Below are 16318 nucleotides of genomic sequence, written 5' to 3' on the forward strand. Positions count from 1 at the left end.
TGATATGGCAGCTACTGCTCTACATTCATGAGCACTTAATCCTACAACTGCTTAACTTGTGCATCTGGCAGAAACTTAAAGTAATTCTTAGAAAGTCAATGCAAATGTGAAAATTAAACCTTGGGAGTACAGTAAAAAAAGAAAAGATAATTCATAAGGCTGTGAAGGGCTATTATCAGAACCATGCCACATTCCAATAAACACTTGCACTGAAAATAGGTCTCAGAATCAATCTCCTTACCAAACAAACTGAAGCATCAGCATAGACACACCAATCCAGTCCCTTAGTCATCAAAAACATGCAAAATAAAACTTAAAAAAGAGACTTTATTAACATTCTTTAGAAACAAAAACATTTGACACCCCTCCCCTCCCCACACCACGATGAGATCTTTATTTCCACAAACAGGATTGCACCAAAGTGAAGTATGGAACCAGCAGTGAGTTTTTAAAACCTATTTATGTTTTCTTCTTTTTGAGCAACACAAGGGATGTGGGAGGAATCCTGGTTGCCTGAAGTCAGTGCAGTTCTCATCCTGAAAATGTGAATTCACAGAAATACCACAGAAAACTCCAAAATGCACACAGCAGATTGAAAAGGCATACCGTATAGTATTGAGCAAAACTGAAGAGAGGAAAAATCTGTAATAAAAGTACCATACAACAGAACAAATCCTGTATAATCATGCAAAAAATATTCTCAACTGCAATACATGAGATTTGGTTGTTGGGGGGTGGGAGGGCAATTCTTCTCAAAATGGTCTCCGCATTGACAACACTAATACCCTTTGGTATTGTACTCGTTTCAGATTCAGTTGAAATGGCAGAGAACTACAAAGGCTTGTCAAATAGATGAAAATGTCAAATAAGTTACACAAAATTCATGTCTGAGGTACATTTAGATCTCTTTTTTCTTTTTTAAAAATTATTTATTTTTTTTAAGATTGAGGCAAACGTCTGAAATGTCGAACACTTTATCCTCCATAACTCCTCTCAATTTATCCTCACATCCTGCAGTAGATTTCTGTTGCAGTTTGTACAGCTGCAAAATGTTATATTCCATCCTGTAGAAGCAAACCCACTGCACATGGTTTTACTGAGGTGCTGATGGGAAATTATGTCCAGCGGCAGTCTTAGGCCATGGCTGTCATCTCCCAACAGCAGAGCCACAAACCACGTGCAAAGATTTTTCCATTTAACTCATCTCTGATGTATGTGTGTATCAGAAAGGAACTATATTTCACAAAGTCCATAATTTCCAATGTCCAACCCAAAATTCCCCACCACAAACTAAAAGGAAAGAAAGAAGCCAACTGCACACACATTAATTCCACAATTCAATCTCCCTTTCCTAACAAGTGGTAACTTCATAATTGGCTGGGTCACATAATCGTCTTCAACAGTCCATTACCTGTCACTGAAAAAATCTACTAGTTTTTGACACCATTTAATAGTGATCTTGGATACATGGGAAATGTGAAAAATCTGAAACGGACACATATATGCCATTCTTTGTGCGTATATTGGGCAGAGGAGCACGCTCAGAGCTGGGGCAGACAGACAGATTTTGTGAAGAAACCACTCAAAACTTCTGCTTTCCACATCTCACTCACACCTCAACTTAAAGCCTTGTTCCCAAAGGGTTATGCCAAGGTTCTCAGATGAGTTATACAGAAATTCACAAAAATGCTAAATTTGAAGAAAGCCAAAAAAAAAAAAAAAAAACTACATTATTCACCCAAACTTCAGGTACAGCCATTTCTGTGGTTTTCTTAGGCTCCTAAGTGCTCTTCTTAATGGTCTCGCATATGTTTGCAGGGGAGAGGGACAGAGGGAAGTACCCGAGGGCAATTCACTTGGAGAGCCCTAAAAAATGTACACCTAAAGGCTTCTCCGAACTGATCCAATGACACATGGTGGTTTAAATTAAGTTGAAGGGGGGGCAGAAATTAAAGTTGAACAATTGTCAATAAATACAATGGATTTTGTTTTTCCTCCAAGAGTTCCAGTTCTTATAATTCATCCCCTATATGATTTTCTGATTTATTGTTCTCAGATGGTTCTGGAAGAAAGAAGAAAAATAAATACATAAGCCAGTTCATGCAAACAAAATCAGCTACAATTTAACAGACAGGAACACAAAAATGTGTGATAAGAAAAAAATATCAACAGCCATAGTACTGTCAGGATGTACTGACTGTTCCAAGGATGGTACGAAATCTGACTGCTTATTGGCCAATGAACAATTATCAGGATTACCAGAATTTCACAACTAGGACGCAAATGGTAAACATTCATTTCAACAAAATAAATGCCATATTAAAAAAAAGGAAATACGGATAACTATTTTCAATTGTCACATTGGATAGGCGTTAAATTTTCTGAATTGCCCCCTGAAGTTCCCATCGCAGCCATGCCATAAGCGCATTCCCCGCGACAGGCTTACCCGTGTTTGTTGCTCCTTCTGGGCGCTCCGATTCTTTGTCCGTCTCGGTCTCTTTCCCAGAATCCTCAGCAGTGGGCGGCTCTTCAGCCGGCTTCACCTCCTCAGGTGCTTCTGTTGCAGATAAGCATTTTATTTAGTCGTTTAAATGCAGGACTACACACCGGGCCTGCCAGCGATAATCTGCTTCAGTATTAAACCAGGCGCAAGAGGGGAGGAGGGGACAAACCTGGGGCTTCCTCAGGAGAAGGCGCCTCCTTGGGTGGGATGACTTTCTCGGCGTCCGCCTCGGTGCCGTTGGCCTTGCCGTTCTCCGTTCCGGTGCCGTTCTTCTCCGCGGACGCGGGTTTGGGTTTGGGCTTAGGCTTGGCAAACTTGGCCTTGTTGAGCAGGTAGTTGACCTCGCGGTCCAGCAGCGCCAGCTTGGATTCGATGTCTTTGGACAGCAGGACGGGCCTCTCCGTGGACGACCGCTTCTCCTGCTCGGCCACCGTCTCGTTCTTCCACGTCTGCAGCGGGAAAAACGTTACTTCACCATCAGTTTTTTCTGGCATCTGGGTGTGTCATGATACTGTATTAATATGGTCTTGAAAATAATCATAACATGACTGATAAACAAAGGTTTTTGCTAGTAAGTTAAAAAAAAAATGCATACATTTTATTTCTGTCTTTCAAATCAATGCTAATATTGAGATGTCTTGCGCCTAAAATAACAATAACTTATTTCTTCATAATCAAGAAACACTGGGGGATGACATTTAAAAAGTATTGATTTATTCCATTTGTTCACAGCAGTGCATTAGTATTACTCATTAGTACCATGTAAGTGCGGTTATTCAGTATATCATCATTTATCATGGTCACAAACCCATGCTGTGACACACAGCAAGCAATCAAAGATGACAAAAGAAGGTAAAGGGTAAATACAATGCAGTTTTACTGCAGGTCTACTTCAGTATAGATGACAAAATCAGTCACAGTTGGTTGAAACATCATTACCGCTAATGGAGGCTTTTCAAAGCAAGCGACACTGGTTAGCATGTTAACTGGTTAGCAATCATATCTAAATCTATATATATCTAAAGTCTAAAAGTATATCGACGATTCGTGTGAAAAGGTGCATCAAGGCTGAAATGGCGGTAAAAATACCAGTGAACAATAAAATTGCTGCATCACCCACCCCCGCCTCACCGCTGCCAGTTTTATGCAACACAGACAATCACAATCCCCACCCCCACCCGTGAGAGAGAAATGCCTGCCACTGAGCCATTAGACATGCCGTTTATGATTTATCGGTGAACGACTGGAATTGTTTTTAAATCGGTCTGGATGTAAAAGGGCTATAGATTTCATGCCATTACATACCGTGGTCTCATTTATGACTTTTTCCAAAGTGTTTAGCTCCACCTCAGTAAAGATTTGGTCATCTTCTGGAATGAGTTTGGCACTCCTATATGTAGAGAGATATACAAATCGAGACTTTAACAAGGTTGCAGAAACGAATGCCTAACTTTTCAAAATTGCATGCATCTATGCAGAATGACAATGCTCATACAGAGCTCATATCTGTTCAATTAAATTAGATTTTTAAACCTTTATTTAACAAGGAAGTACCTTGAGATTTAAAAGATCTTTCCTGAGGGAGACCTGGCCAAGAAAGCACACTTACGCAGACTTACTTGAGGAAGAAGGCGGAATGGTTGAGCATGCTGTCGAGGGCGGCCAGGCGGTCTGGCCATTTCCTGCGCTCCTCCACCCTGAAGAACATGGCCTTGCACAGCTTCTTCAGCTCCGACAGCTTCTCCTTCAGCTCTTTGGTGCCCGCGGAGTAGCCCTCCTCGTCCATCCAATCGGAGGCCTCGCTCAGCTTGCCCGTGATCTGTTCCTTCTCCTCTTCGGAGACCACGGCCTGATACTCGTCCTGGTACAGCTTGTCCTGGGGGCAGAGAGCGCGGGTCAATATCCGGTGGGTGTGGACTGACAAGTCAGGGGAGGCGGTGCTGGGAAAGCTTATGGGAAGCAGAGAGCAGGACAGCCCCACGAGAAAGCGAACCGAACCCTCCCTACCTGCGTCTCGAAGATGAACGCCTCCAGACTGTTCAGTGCCTTCTCTCTCTCGTGCTTCTCCAGATCGCGGTCGGTGAGGTCTTGCAATCTGAAGATAGAGGAAAAAAACATTTATTTTAATACAATACCACCACAGTTGCATTAAAATGTCTTATGTCACCAGAGGAAAGAAAGAAAAGGGGGAAAAAAAAGGAAAATCATGCAGTCTAACTTTTTATTGGAAGCCTCGATCTGATCGGGGCTCGGGTTCAGAACATCATTCACTTGGAGCTCCACTCCGATTTCATCTGAAATCTTGGTCCTCTTCTGGGGCTTGGCTTTCTTATCCTCCTTTTCCTCAGTCTTTCCTTCTTCCTCACTTGGCTTCTTTTCCTCAGATTTTTCTGCTTCCTTTTGGTCCTGTTGTAAAAAATAAACCCATGCCTGAAATTGGAATTTCTGCTAATCCAAATGATCCACAGGAAAACCCAGCTAATCTTCAGCCTCACCAACTTCACTCTGTTGGTCAGCGGTGTCAAACTCCAACCCTGAAGTGTCTGGAGGTTTTTGTGGTGTCCTTCCAATCAACAGCCAATTTAGGCCTTGGTAAAATTGTGTATGGAATCTATAGCCTATATGGAGTCTATATTTAAAAAATTTGAGTTTGAGATGCCTGATGCAGATATGGTCAGTTGCTATAATGAAAATGGGGGTAGCATGACCACTCTTTTCTCACCTGGGAGTCCGAATTAGCATCAGCTTTCTCGCCCTCTGCCTTCTCCTCGTCCTGGGTCTCGCCCTCTGCCTTTTCCCCGGCCTCCTGCTTCTCCTCCTGGGCAGGTATGTCTTCCTTCTGGGCCTGGTCGTCTTCTTTCCCAGTCTCTGGTGGGACCTCTTCCTCATCCTTTGCCCCCAACATTTAAAAAGTGCAAGGAGCAGAAGTGCCAATTCACACAAGACATCAAGAGAAATGGTTCCTCATGGTCACTTATGTCCTATGTGGATATCAGACAATGACGATCAACAGTTACCAGAAAAACTGAGTCAACTGGATGGCTCTACCTGCACAGGTTCAGATGCATTTACACTGGGTTCTGAGCTTCCTCCACCAAAGAGGCTTGAAATGGTGTTTCCAAGTTCTTTTAAAAGCAAAAATATACAGCGCAAAGTAAGGAACACGATACAAGCAAAACGCAATTAGTTTAACATTGAGCAAGCCTGAAAACATTTTTTAAAATACAAAAAATATAGGCAATCAATATTCTGAGCCCAGGATGAAATAAAGTTCATTTGAAATGTAGGATTTGAAAACTAAGAGGACAAAACTAGCAAGAAAGTATTTTTCCTCCACTATCAACACTCACTTGTCAGAGTGGATTCCTCCTCTTTCTCTTCAACGACGGTCTCAAACACAGACTCCACCTGCAAGCAATCATTTACATAGTGGCAAATATGAGCGACAGCGAATCTCAAGGCCACACATTTCCCTGAATGAGCCCCGGGTTGTTTCAGTAGAATCCCTCAGCCTGATGCGGGACTCACCCTGTCCAGCGTCAGCACGCCGCTCTCGTCCATGTTGAAATGGGCCTTGATGCCCTTCGACTCTGCATCCCCGTGCTTCTTGAAGCTGCTTCCAACGCCGGTCAGCTTGACTGTCGTCAGGTTCAGAGAGCCGAACACACTGAGAAAGGATGTGGCAACAGGTTACAAGTCCCTTTCAAAAGAGCATTTTCTCACCTGAAGCTACGCTCTGTGGGCTGTGGCAGTACCCGAAAGTGTTTGCGCGAGGGTCACTGCGATTGGCACGGTGGCCCCAGGCGAATGCTTACCTGAGGTCTTGCGCGCTGAGGAACGTGAGGTCCCCGTAGTTGACGCTGAAGACGAAATCGTCAGTGTAGCGGTTGAAGGTGATGACCTTCCTCTGGGGGTAGGGCGCCATTCTCTGGAACAGGATGCGCTTGTTGTGCTTCAGGCTCTTCACCCCGTCCTCTTCTTCAGTCTCCCGAGTGAACTCCACCTGGGCGCAGACCACAGCGGGACACGATCCACATATGAGGGGGAATGAAAGGGCCCACGTTCTCCATCTGCTTACACTAACCGTGTATGTGTTGCTTATCAGATGAGGAGACTTACAGAACTTACACTGATTTCAGACATGAAAAACAAAATGGTCTGCACTCCACAGTAAATTAGGACTTCCAAAAGGCCAAAGATTTATTCCATGTTGATACAGGTGCATTTCGATGGCATGGATTTAATCAGTGCATCCACACTCTACATTTACCATATTCATGATTTATACAGTTGGGTATGTTCGTTCAGACTGAATATCAGATTAAGTATCTACTTCAACTGGGATGACAGTAGTAGAATATGCTTGCCCTGGACTTCAAAGTGCAACTTTGTGGCTACACGTCCAGGTCGCTTATGACCTTTCCCCCTCTGCCCGTCCTCACCTGAATGGGGAACATGGCGGCGTCTCGCACCAGGAAAGGTTTGACCTTGAACGCCTTGCTGAGCGCCGCGGCCTGGTAAACCGCGCCCATCGCCGCCGCCTCGTCCGCGTTGATGTTCTTCCCCAGCTCCTCTCTGCGGGGAAAAAACGGCACACCGGCGTGAGGATCACAGACCGCTCCGGCCCACCTGCACGCGAGAACACGGTCGGTTGAACGGCCCTTGTGCCGGAAACCTACTTTCCCACGGCTTTCAGCAGGGCCTCTTGCACTTTCGGCACCCGAGTCGCCCCTCCAACCAGGATCACCTGCTCAATCTCATCCTGGAATCCAAAGAGAGGAACCAATGTTATCTACAGTACCATCAAGGTCTTTCACACTCAATATGAAATACGGAGTGTGAAACTCAGAATAACATTAGGACTATTATGATAGTGGTCTTGATGAGACTGGAAGGCAAAATGATGCTCATTACAGGGGGCTGGGGGGCGGGCCTGGGGGGCGGGGCCAACCCGAACTCACCATGGACATTTCCGAAGAGCTGAGTGCTTCCTGGACGGGGCCCGGAACCCTGTCGAACAGGTCGCCGCACAGCACCTCCAACTCCGACCGCGTCACCTTCGCCTTGAAGTCTATGTCATCCAGGAGGCCTTCCACCTACACAGGACAGGGAAACCTGGTTCATACACACCTATGCCTTTTCCAAGCCCTTTAAAATTTAAAGACTGCAATGTTGGATATTAGGCTATACCACAGTGCTGCAGGCCATCAAGAACAAAAAAAATGCAAAAAGAAGACTGTTTCTGACCTAGGATCAGTTTCTATGCACATAATATAGATGGTGATTATATAAGGAGGGGTGGTGAGGTGGTGCAACATGACCTGGGACTGAGTCCCACTGGGAATATATGTTACTCCCATTTCCCTACAGAGTAGTTACCTCAATAAAAACTCCTTTCTTCCCTGCCTCTCTTCACAGACTGCTAGTGTTGTCTACACAAGTGACTAAGCATCCCTACAACAGTGGTCAGCATGGTATTATGTACACTGTAAATGGCATTATAAATGTCATTTGGCTTCATCAATACCAGTGCTTTAAAATGCAAACAAGAGACCAGAATATAATGAAAATAATGTGAGAAGAGCAGATTATGCGTTAGGTTAAACAAGCTGGCTAAAACAGCGTAGTCTCCGGCTACGTAAACAAACCCACTCATCTGTACGTGGCCGAGCAGTAAACTGTGAGAACCACCAATAAAAAAACTGCAAATGCAATTTCATACTTGGAGTTGGTTACTAACCAAGGGGAGTCTACATACCCTAAAAATGCATTGAATCATTGATAATTTCTGAAGAAGGATCACAAAATGTAGTACTAAGGGAGACATTTCCTATTGATTTTTAAATCATAGTAAATTATTTTCCAAATAATTACATTTCCGTATTATACAGTTTTTATATTTTTAGGTGGGACGGCTACTCTGTCTGGCAGGGCGAGGCGGAAACAGAATAGCCACCCCAAGGGGAAACCCTAAAAAGCTTTAAGATGATGGCCAAAAGTTCAAAAAAAGGTAATTTGTAACTCAATCAGAATCTTATTTTTAAGTCCATGTGAGGGCTCTCAAGGACATTCTAGGAGCGTGGGAATCCTGAATAACAGACAGTGCGATCCTTCCTATTCACAATGCTGTACCATCTCCAAGCTGCGCTGGCAGATGGTGTCGATGCCCTGCGCTCTGTAAACAGATCATATCAGTTGAACAACTGGATTACAGCCATGTCAGAGCGCTGTTTTCCTATCCAATCAGCTAAGGATGTGAATAACTACCCCAATTCATTTCTCCCCTCCTTGAGTCAACAGGGAGGCCGCTTTGCTCACCTGTGCCGTGTGCTCAGCATTGGCGCTCAGCACGGTCTTTAACCGCTGAGCCTCTTTGAGGAGCTTGGCCATGGCCCGGGCGTTCTCCCGCACGTCCTTCTTGGTCTTCTTCTGCTCGTTGAAGAGCTTGGCCAGGTGGTCCCGCAGCCTCAGCTCCATCTCGAACCCGCCCAGCGTGCGGTCGAACCTGGGACGCGCACAAACGGTTCACCAGTTAGGGCTTCCTGAGATACACAACTCATGACGAGGATGAAACTGGGCTCGGTAGTACTGGGGTGAGGCCTGGACACAACTATTTGCCTCTGGAAGCAGGTTTTGGCAGATCAGTATGAGGCAGCGTTCAAGTGATACACAATACTCAGTGTTCTGAAGGGGTCGCTGTTGTAGAAGGTGGTATGCTTTGGATGAGATGCTGAGCCAAGGTCCGGACTCACTGAGGTCATTAGAGATCCCATGTCAAAAGAGTAGAGGTGCTGACCCCTGGGTCAATTTGCCAAAATGGCTCTCAACACTAGGCCACCATATTATACGCCCCGTACACACAACAGAATGGCTGTACAGCCACATCCTCTTCCAGCCCCCCTTGAGTGTCAGGTCAATGCTGAAAAGGGGAACACGGTTCTCAGTTGACCTTCCACGACAAAACGCGGGATAAACTTCCAGCATTTATTAATCTAAAGACACCTTGGTAATGAATTCCCCAGAGAGGGTGGCTCTGTAAAGTATGCTTTAAATCATTTCATTTTGTAGTTCAGAATCTAACAATAGCCGTCTCTGAGACACAAAAGCACTGAGTCACTGCCTGAGTCCAGGACATAAGCACTGGTGCCATTTCCATAGTTTATGTAGTGTCAGAATGCAGAGCAACCATCTATCCAACCACTTTTTGTTTTTTTCTTTTCCTCTTTTAAAATGGCGAATATCACATTTCCTCCATGGAGAGAAGGCTCTAGCATACATAACGGCTGGATGACTCACCCCACCCCCCGAATCTGCAGCTGAGGTTGTGTCCCAGAATCCTTTGTCTTCACAGTCTGGTATGTGACAATGGTGGCCACTGTACTGCCTGAGCCCATGTCATAAAACATCACGTTCTATAGGGAGCAACACAAAATTCTACATAGTTAAGGGACATTCCATTACAAACACCAGGTTAACATTCAGTTGGTTAGATGTAGTTTAAAATGTATCTGACAGGGGCACCTGAGCTGTACTATTAATGTCCTTCCTCCTGAAGACCCCGTAGTTCAAAGCGACAGCTGTGTTGTCGTTGATTAGCTGAAGGACCTTCAGGCCTGCCATCTGGGCCGCCTGCAGGACTGCCCTACGCTCTGCCTGATTGAAAAAGGCTGGTACTGTGATCACGGCATCTTTAATGGTTTGTTCTGTGGATGAAAAATTAACAGGCTTGGTATTAAAAGTGAGCCCATTTTCTCCATGATTACATTCGATTGCCCATTAGCAATGCAAAGAAGAAAGTGAGGAGGCAAAAGCCTGGCTGCTACAAACCTGCAAAGTCCTGTGCCAACCCTCGCGAGTAGTTCAAAACCATGCCAAGAATCTCCTCCGGTGAATACAGCATCTCTCTGCAAGACAAAGACAGGATGTTAAACTAGACACAAATCGCTGACATGAGCTGCAGTGGTCCATAGCTGGTTTGCATAGTCAAAAATGTGTTAGACTGTACCGACAGGTACACTCCTGTAGAGTGGTTTTAAATCTTCTGATTTATAATATGCCCCGATTCAATCAAAACCACAGACCAAAAATGAACATCTGAAAGCCTGACGTGATCTTCAAGCTGCTTTTTAAAGTTGGTGACAACAGACAAGTCTACGGCCATCATAACAGGCAATAATCGGGGACAGACTCACTCAGAGTTCTTGAAGACAACCGTGCCCCGATTCTCCTCTTTTTCTAAGCGGTGTTCAGGGAAGCGTTTTTGGTACAACGCCACCAGAGGGTTCTCCTTCTGCTTCCCCAAGAGGTCCTGCAGATACCTGTACACCACTTTGGGGTTCTTCACAGACTGAACAGGAGTAAATAAAAAAAAAAAGATTCCTTATTCACGCCATAGCCCTAAAACACAAAAACACACTCCTAACAGATTTTTAGAAATAAGACATATAGTTTATTGAACCCCTGGGGTAATTTGTCCTCTGCATTTGACCCAACCTAGTTACGTAGGAGCAGTGGGCAGCCACAGTGCAGCACCTGGGGACCAACTCCAGTTCTGAGGCCAATGCCTGAGTGAAGGGTAATGGCAGAAGCACACCTAACCTGACATATGATGCATGTCTTTCAGTGTGGGAGGAAACCCACGCGAACACGGGGAGAACATGCAAACTCCAGGAAGAGAGGATCCGGCCGGCCGGGTCTCAAACCCGGAACCTCCACTGCGCCACTGTGCCGCCCTTTTACCGGGTAGCAACTGTCCATACATGCCATACTGACTCAAAGGTATAATATTCACAAAGGCATGCTTACCACTCCCAGAGCACCATCTCCAAACAGGCGCTCATTCTCCTTTAAACATACGGCCACTGGAGTTTTCCTTCTGGACTCCCTGCATAACACACAGGCAAGGACGAGTGCACAGGTCACTCATACAGTAGTTCATGGCAGGTGCATTCCGCTACTGAACAGCTAATGAACATCCTTCTCCTTCAAATCTAGGCCAACGCTGAATGACCAGTTATTTTTGGTCTAAAAGCAAAAGGACCATAAACAGATGGATATTTAACTTGAAGACACAATGACACAATGGGAAACCCCACCATGAAATATCTGAGATACCTACTGCATTATGGGAAAACATTTTTAAGCATTTTAAGCTCCATGCATAAGCAATCAGATCACAAAAGACCAAATATATGGAAGGAGGATGTCCATCCTCTAGCTGCATACTACAGAACCAATATTAAATCTGTAGAGGAAAAAATAAGTAGAATGGACTTAAACAAGGAACCTGGTATATTGTTTCTTCTATGTAGAATGTACGCAGTTTGGAGACTGCAAATTGTTAAGAAAATGTATGCAAATAATGAAGACAACTATTTACATCCCTATGTACGTACATATAAATGGGTGACAAACTAAAGGAAAAACCTGAATAAATGAGTGGAGAGACATAACGAAGGATGCATCCATACAGGTGTACTGCCTGATACAATTATGAAATTAACATCCTATCATGCTCTGTGGCATGTAGAAAAATGGTGAGCAAGCCCAGTTGACCTTGATTTTGGATCCAGATGGCAAGAGGAAGACATTGAAGTGATTTTGAAAAAAGGTTATCATTACTGGGCACAGATGGCAGGAGCTTTAGTCACAAAGACTGCTCAACTAGCTAGTGTTTCAATAGGAACAGTGACTAAAGTGACATCTGCATTTATATCTACGGGAAAGACATCAGTAAATGGGGTCAGAAATTGTGGTCGAAAGCAAACATTTGATGACTGTGATGCTCATGCATTAGTGCGATATGTAAGGAAATACAGAAAAGCAACTCTTGCTCTGGTGACTGAGAATGTCAATGTAGTATGTGATCAGACTGTCAGCAAGAACAGTCCTTTGACAACTACATAAAGCAGTATATTATAGTAGTGTTGCAGTTTATAAACCCCTCACTACAAATAATACTGCACATTTGACAGGTCAGTAGGGCAAAAACCATAGGCACAGAGGTGGAAAAAAGTTATATGGTCAGAGGAGTCATCCTTCACCATATTCTCAACAAGTGGGTCAGCGCATGTGTGGCGTATACCAAGAGAACGGTACACGCCTGAATGCCTACAGTGATGGGGGTCCAGTGGCTGTTATGCTGTGTTATGCTTTTCCTGATTTAGACAGAAGGGTCACTGCAAATCAATACAAAGTTATTCCCACTGATCACCTTTATCCTGTGATTAAACATTTCTATCCTAAAGGGGATGGTCTCTTCCAGGATGACAATGCCCCCATCGACAGGGCATGAGGGGTCGCTGAATAGTTTGATGAGTACGCTATGGCCTTCGCAGTCACCAGATCTCAAACCAATTGAACACCTATGGGAGATTTTGGACCAACATGTTAAGGCAGCGCTCTCCATCACCATCATCATAACACAAAATGAGGGAATATCTTGGAAGAATGGTGTTCCATCCCTCCAGTAGAGTTCCAGAAACTTATAGAAACTATGCCACGGTGCATTGAAGCTGTTCTAGCAGCTTGTGGTGGCCCAACACCATACTAGACACTTTATTTTGGCGTTTCCTTTCATTTGTCACCCGGCTGTAGTTCTGTTGTTGTGCAATCAACTGTACTGTGTTCCCCTCCTTCATAATTTAATTGTGTCTGTACATCTGGTAATGTATACTGATAATTAAGACCTATGCACTCCAAGAAGCTTAAAAGTTTTTTTCTAGTTAGATACAATTCGTGGCTACAGTTTGTGGTTTTAAGTTGAATATTGCTGACCAATACAGCAATCAAAAGTATGATTTTCCACTACACTCACAGAACACGATGAGGTAATCTCTCCCACCTGCTTTTAGTAATAAAAAAGGGCTTACTTGTTTAGAACAATCTCCATTGGCACACCGGGCTTCACAATTGCAATTTTCATCCATTCGCTGCCCAAGTCAACTGACATCACAGCTATAGAATCTGTACACAAGAGGATTCAAAGAACCAACAAGGGATGATAATTTGTTAGGACTCTGTTTAGAGCAGAATAAAATAACTATTTTTCTCAGAAGAAACTTCAGGAATTGAGTTTGGAATGGATAATATGCATTGCCAGATTGAAATATCAAAAACACATATCTGTGGCAAAGGGCTTTAAACCTGTGCACTGTTATGGCCAAAGACACCAGGGGAAATAACTAACATTGCACTGCATAATGTGCCTAAGTTAAATGTGTGTAGCAACTCACATTTCAGCAAAAACAGCACATACACATTAGAAAATAAAACATCACACCTTGATGTAAATCATTCCTCATGCACTTAAAGCACTGAAGACTGAAGATCTTGGTGCCGTTCTCAGACGCCAAGCCAAGGCCTAGACTTACCATCTGATCAGTCTCATTCAGAAGTATAGGATCTATCCATGAAGGATATTTGAAAAACCACCATCTTTGACTTGTGTTTAGAGCACTCACTGAACTCTGCAGTCCTTGCAAGTTCATCAATGTTTGCGGTAGGTACTTAACTGGATTCTCACTAAAGACAAATTACTAATGCCACCATTCCAGGGTCCACTCTCCCATTTATATTGCTAGGTATCCCTTTCAACAAACATATTCGCAATTAAATACTAGCCTGAGAAAATACATTCAAAATTGTACATTTCTTACATAGGAAACCAGATTAAGCTATGCTATACATAGTCTTCAACTTTGTCTGACATACACTGTGGCCTTTAAGTACTTGAATTTACCTGTGGGAGATGGGAGAAGTGAAAGACAGCAGAAAAGCATCCACAGAGTTGAGCCCCACCTCATAGTTGCTTCCTGTATGAAAGAATCACATCACAATTCAATCTGTGCACTGTCCATGGCGAGGGTGTTTTAAAAAAGTATTGACAATTGCTCATGTAAAGGCAAGACAGCACACAGTAAATGTTTTCCAGAAACTGCAAATATCTTCACACAAAAGTAATGGGCAACTGAACAATGGCTGTGTTTGATTAACCTACTGTAGGCATGCCATATGCCAAGCATAATGCCCATAGGCAGAGAAGGAAATGTACCAGCACAGTAGGCCACAAACAACTCAATCACTGAATGTGTCATACTATGTGCCCGTGGTACAACCAGGTTTGCACAACCCCATTCCTGGAAGGCTGGACTGCATGTCAGTTTTTATTCCAAGCAATGGTACTGGCTTCATTTTCAAAACAGCTCTACTCCAGCACCGCTTCACCTCTAAGTTGGACCAAAGGAAAACACCAAAGATACAGTACCTGTGCAGTGTGCATTTGTAGGTCATGACCTTATATATTTAAATAACTCCAGATCACACACATAATTGGACTAATTAATTAAGAACAGACGTTGGCATGAACAGATGGGCCTTCGTTGTGCATCTCTGTTTTACAGAATACTGCGCATACACCAAGTATGGGTGAAAGGTTTCTGATATTCACCTATCAATCACAAAAGTGCTAATCAAAGATTGAGTGTATACATGTCGAATGGTAAGGCAACATAATTGAAGAGCGAGTGTAATAACTGACACTCCTCACCTCGCGACAGAGGTGTGCATGGCGAGCTCCTATGTCCATTACATTACATTACAGGCATTTGGCAGACGCTCTTATCCAGAGCGACGTACAACAAAGTGTATAACCATAACCAGGAACAAGTATGACGAAACCCCTAGAGAGAAGATGTCCGTTGATCATGTAACGCACACTGAACCTCACTAGTCGGATCCATCCAACAAGCGTGTTCAGGACCACCACCACACCACGTGCCAATAATGACAATCGTCTTAGCAAGACCGTTGATTAGACATCTTACACAATCAATTCTGTTACAACCCGAGTCATCAACAGCTCGCCATACAGTTAATCTCTTATTTGAAATTGGTCAATCGGAGTCTTCAAACATTATCAATAGAAAATACGTTTTAACATATTATACATGCTACTGTACAAACACTTGCTAGCTGTTGCTTGCCAGTCATTGAAATGCATAAGCATAGAAATTTCCAGCCCTCGCGCTGTGACGTATGCACGACTATGCTTGCTTCAGGTGATGCCATTTCTTGACCGCATAAAAGAGAGAAAGGGCTTCCCCCTCAAATGCAAGGCTCCAAAGCAGTTAGGCATAGACTGTGGTATATTTATAATAAACAAATGTATTACCTGGTAGGTATAGACTTTAAACACACACCTCTTCACAGAATTGCGGATGCACGCGCACCGCTCACTTCCTGAGCAGGAAACTGTTATAGCCCACTCGCTAGGTTCACTGTAACCTACTCTTCGTTACATTGTAACGTTAGCTAACACATTTACGACTCCTGGCAATTAATTGACTAGTTGGTTGAATGTATATCAAACTGTTTCTGAACACGCAATAGCTAGTCAAAATATTTCCTCTGCAGTCCGCTAATTAACTGGCCAGCTTGCTAGCTAGCCATACCACTCTGAACGCAAGTTATCATAGCATGACATAACTTACCTTTAGCACGCCGCTAGCTCAACAGTACTATAGATACAAAAGATAATAGCACCGAAATATTTGTGAGCTCTTCTAAGCTTGTATCTAGCTTTACTGAAGTTTACTGCGTTGCAGCTTGCTTACTGTAGCCTAAGTACTTATTTCCATGTACTCTCCCACAACGCTGGGCTATGCTGGATTTCTTCCTTTTTGCCTTGCTATCGCCGGCTTGTTCTCACCATAGGGCCCGGAACGCGGCGTGATCTCATTGGATCCACTCAAGTCCTTGTTCCGTGAGTAGTGCGTTGCCCCTGTGACCTGCCGGATCCGCCTCCTTGGTTCTGAA

At 43.9% G+C, this 16318-nt stretch overlaps 1 protein-coding gene across 3 annotated transcripts; it reads right to left on the minus strand.

Moving 5' to 3' along the window:
- Positions 1-307: 307 nt before the first annotated feature.
- On the minus strand, positions 308-16316 carry hyou1 (hypoxia up-regulated 1). Of its 3 annotated transcripts, none has more exons than XM_035433232.1 (24): positions 16212-16316; positions 14244-14316; positions 13375-13468; positions 11309-11387; positions 10696-10850; positions 10331-10407; positions 10025-10206; positions 9800-9915; positions 8822-9008; positions 7465-7599; positions 7183-7265; positions 6946-7078; positions 6319-6506; positions 6032-6170; positions 5854-5911; positions 5552-5628; positions 5226-5393; positions 4722-4909; positions 4511-4598; positions 4123-4379; positions 3809-3893; positions 2673-2952; positions 2447-2557; positions 308-2062 (listed from the first exon to the last, which is right to left on the minus strand). In XM_035433232.1, the coding sequence occupies exons 1-24, from the start codon at positions 16239-16241 to the stop codon at positions 2013-2015; spliced, it is 3033 nt and encodes a 1010-aa protein (XP_035289123.1). In that variant the 5' UTR covers positions 16242-16316; the 3' UTR covers positions 308-2012. The 3 variants fall into 3 exon arrangements, with proteins under 3 accessions (XP_035289123.1, XP_035289124.1, XP_035289126.1); XM_035433233.1 differs by having other exon boundaries at positions 15994-16259; XM_035433235.1 differs by lacking the exon at positions 16212-16316 and adding an exon at positions 15675-15696.
- Between the last annotated feature and the right edge of the window lie 2 nt (positions 16317-16318).

The sequence above is a fragment of the Anguilla anguilla genome, chromosome 9 (assembly GCF_013347855.1).
Source record: "Anguilla anguilla isolate fAngAng1 chromosome 9, fAngAng1.pri, whole genome shotgun sequence".
Lineage (NCBI taxonomy): Eukaryota > Metazoa > Chordata > Actinopteri > Anguilliformes > Anguillidae > Anguilla > Anguilla anguilla.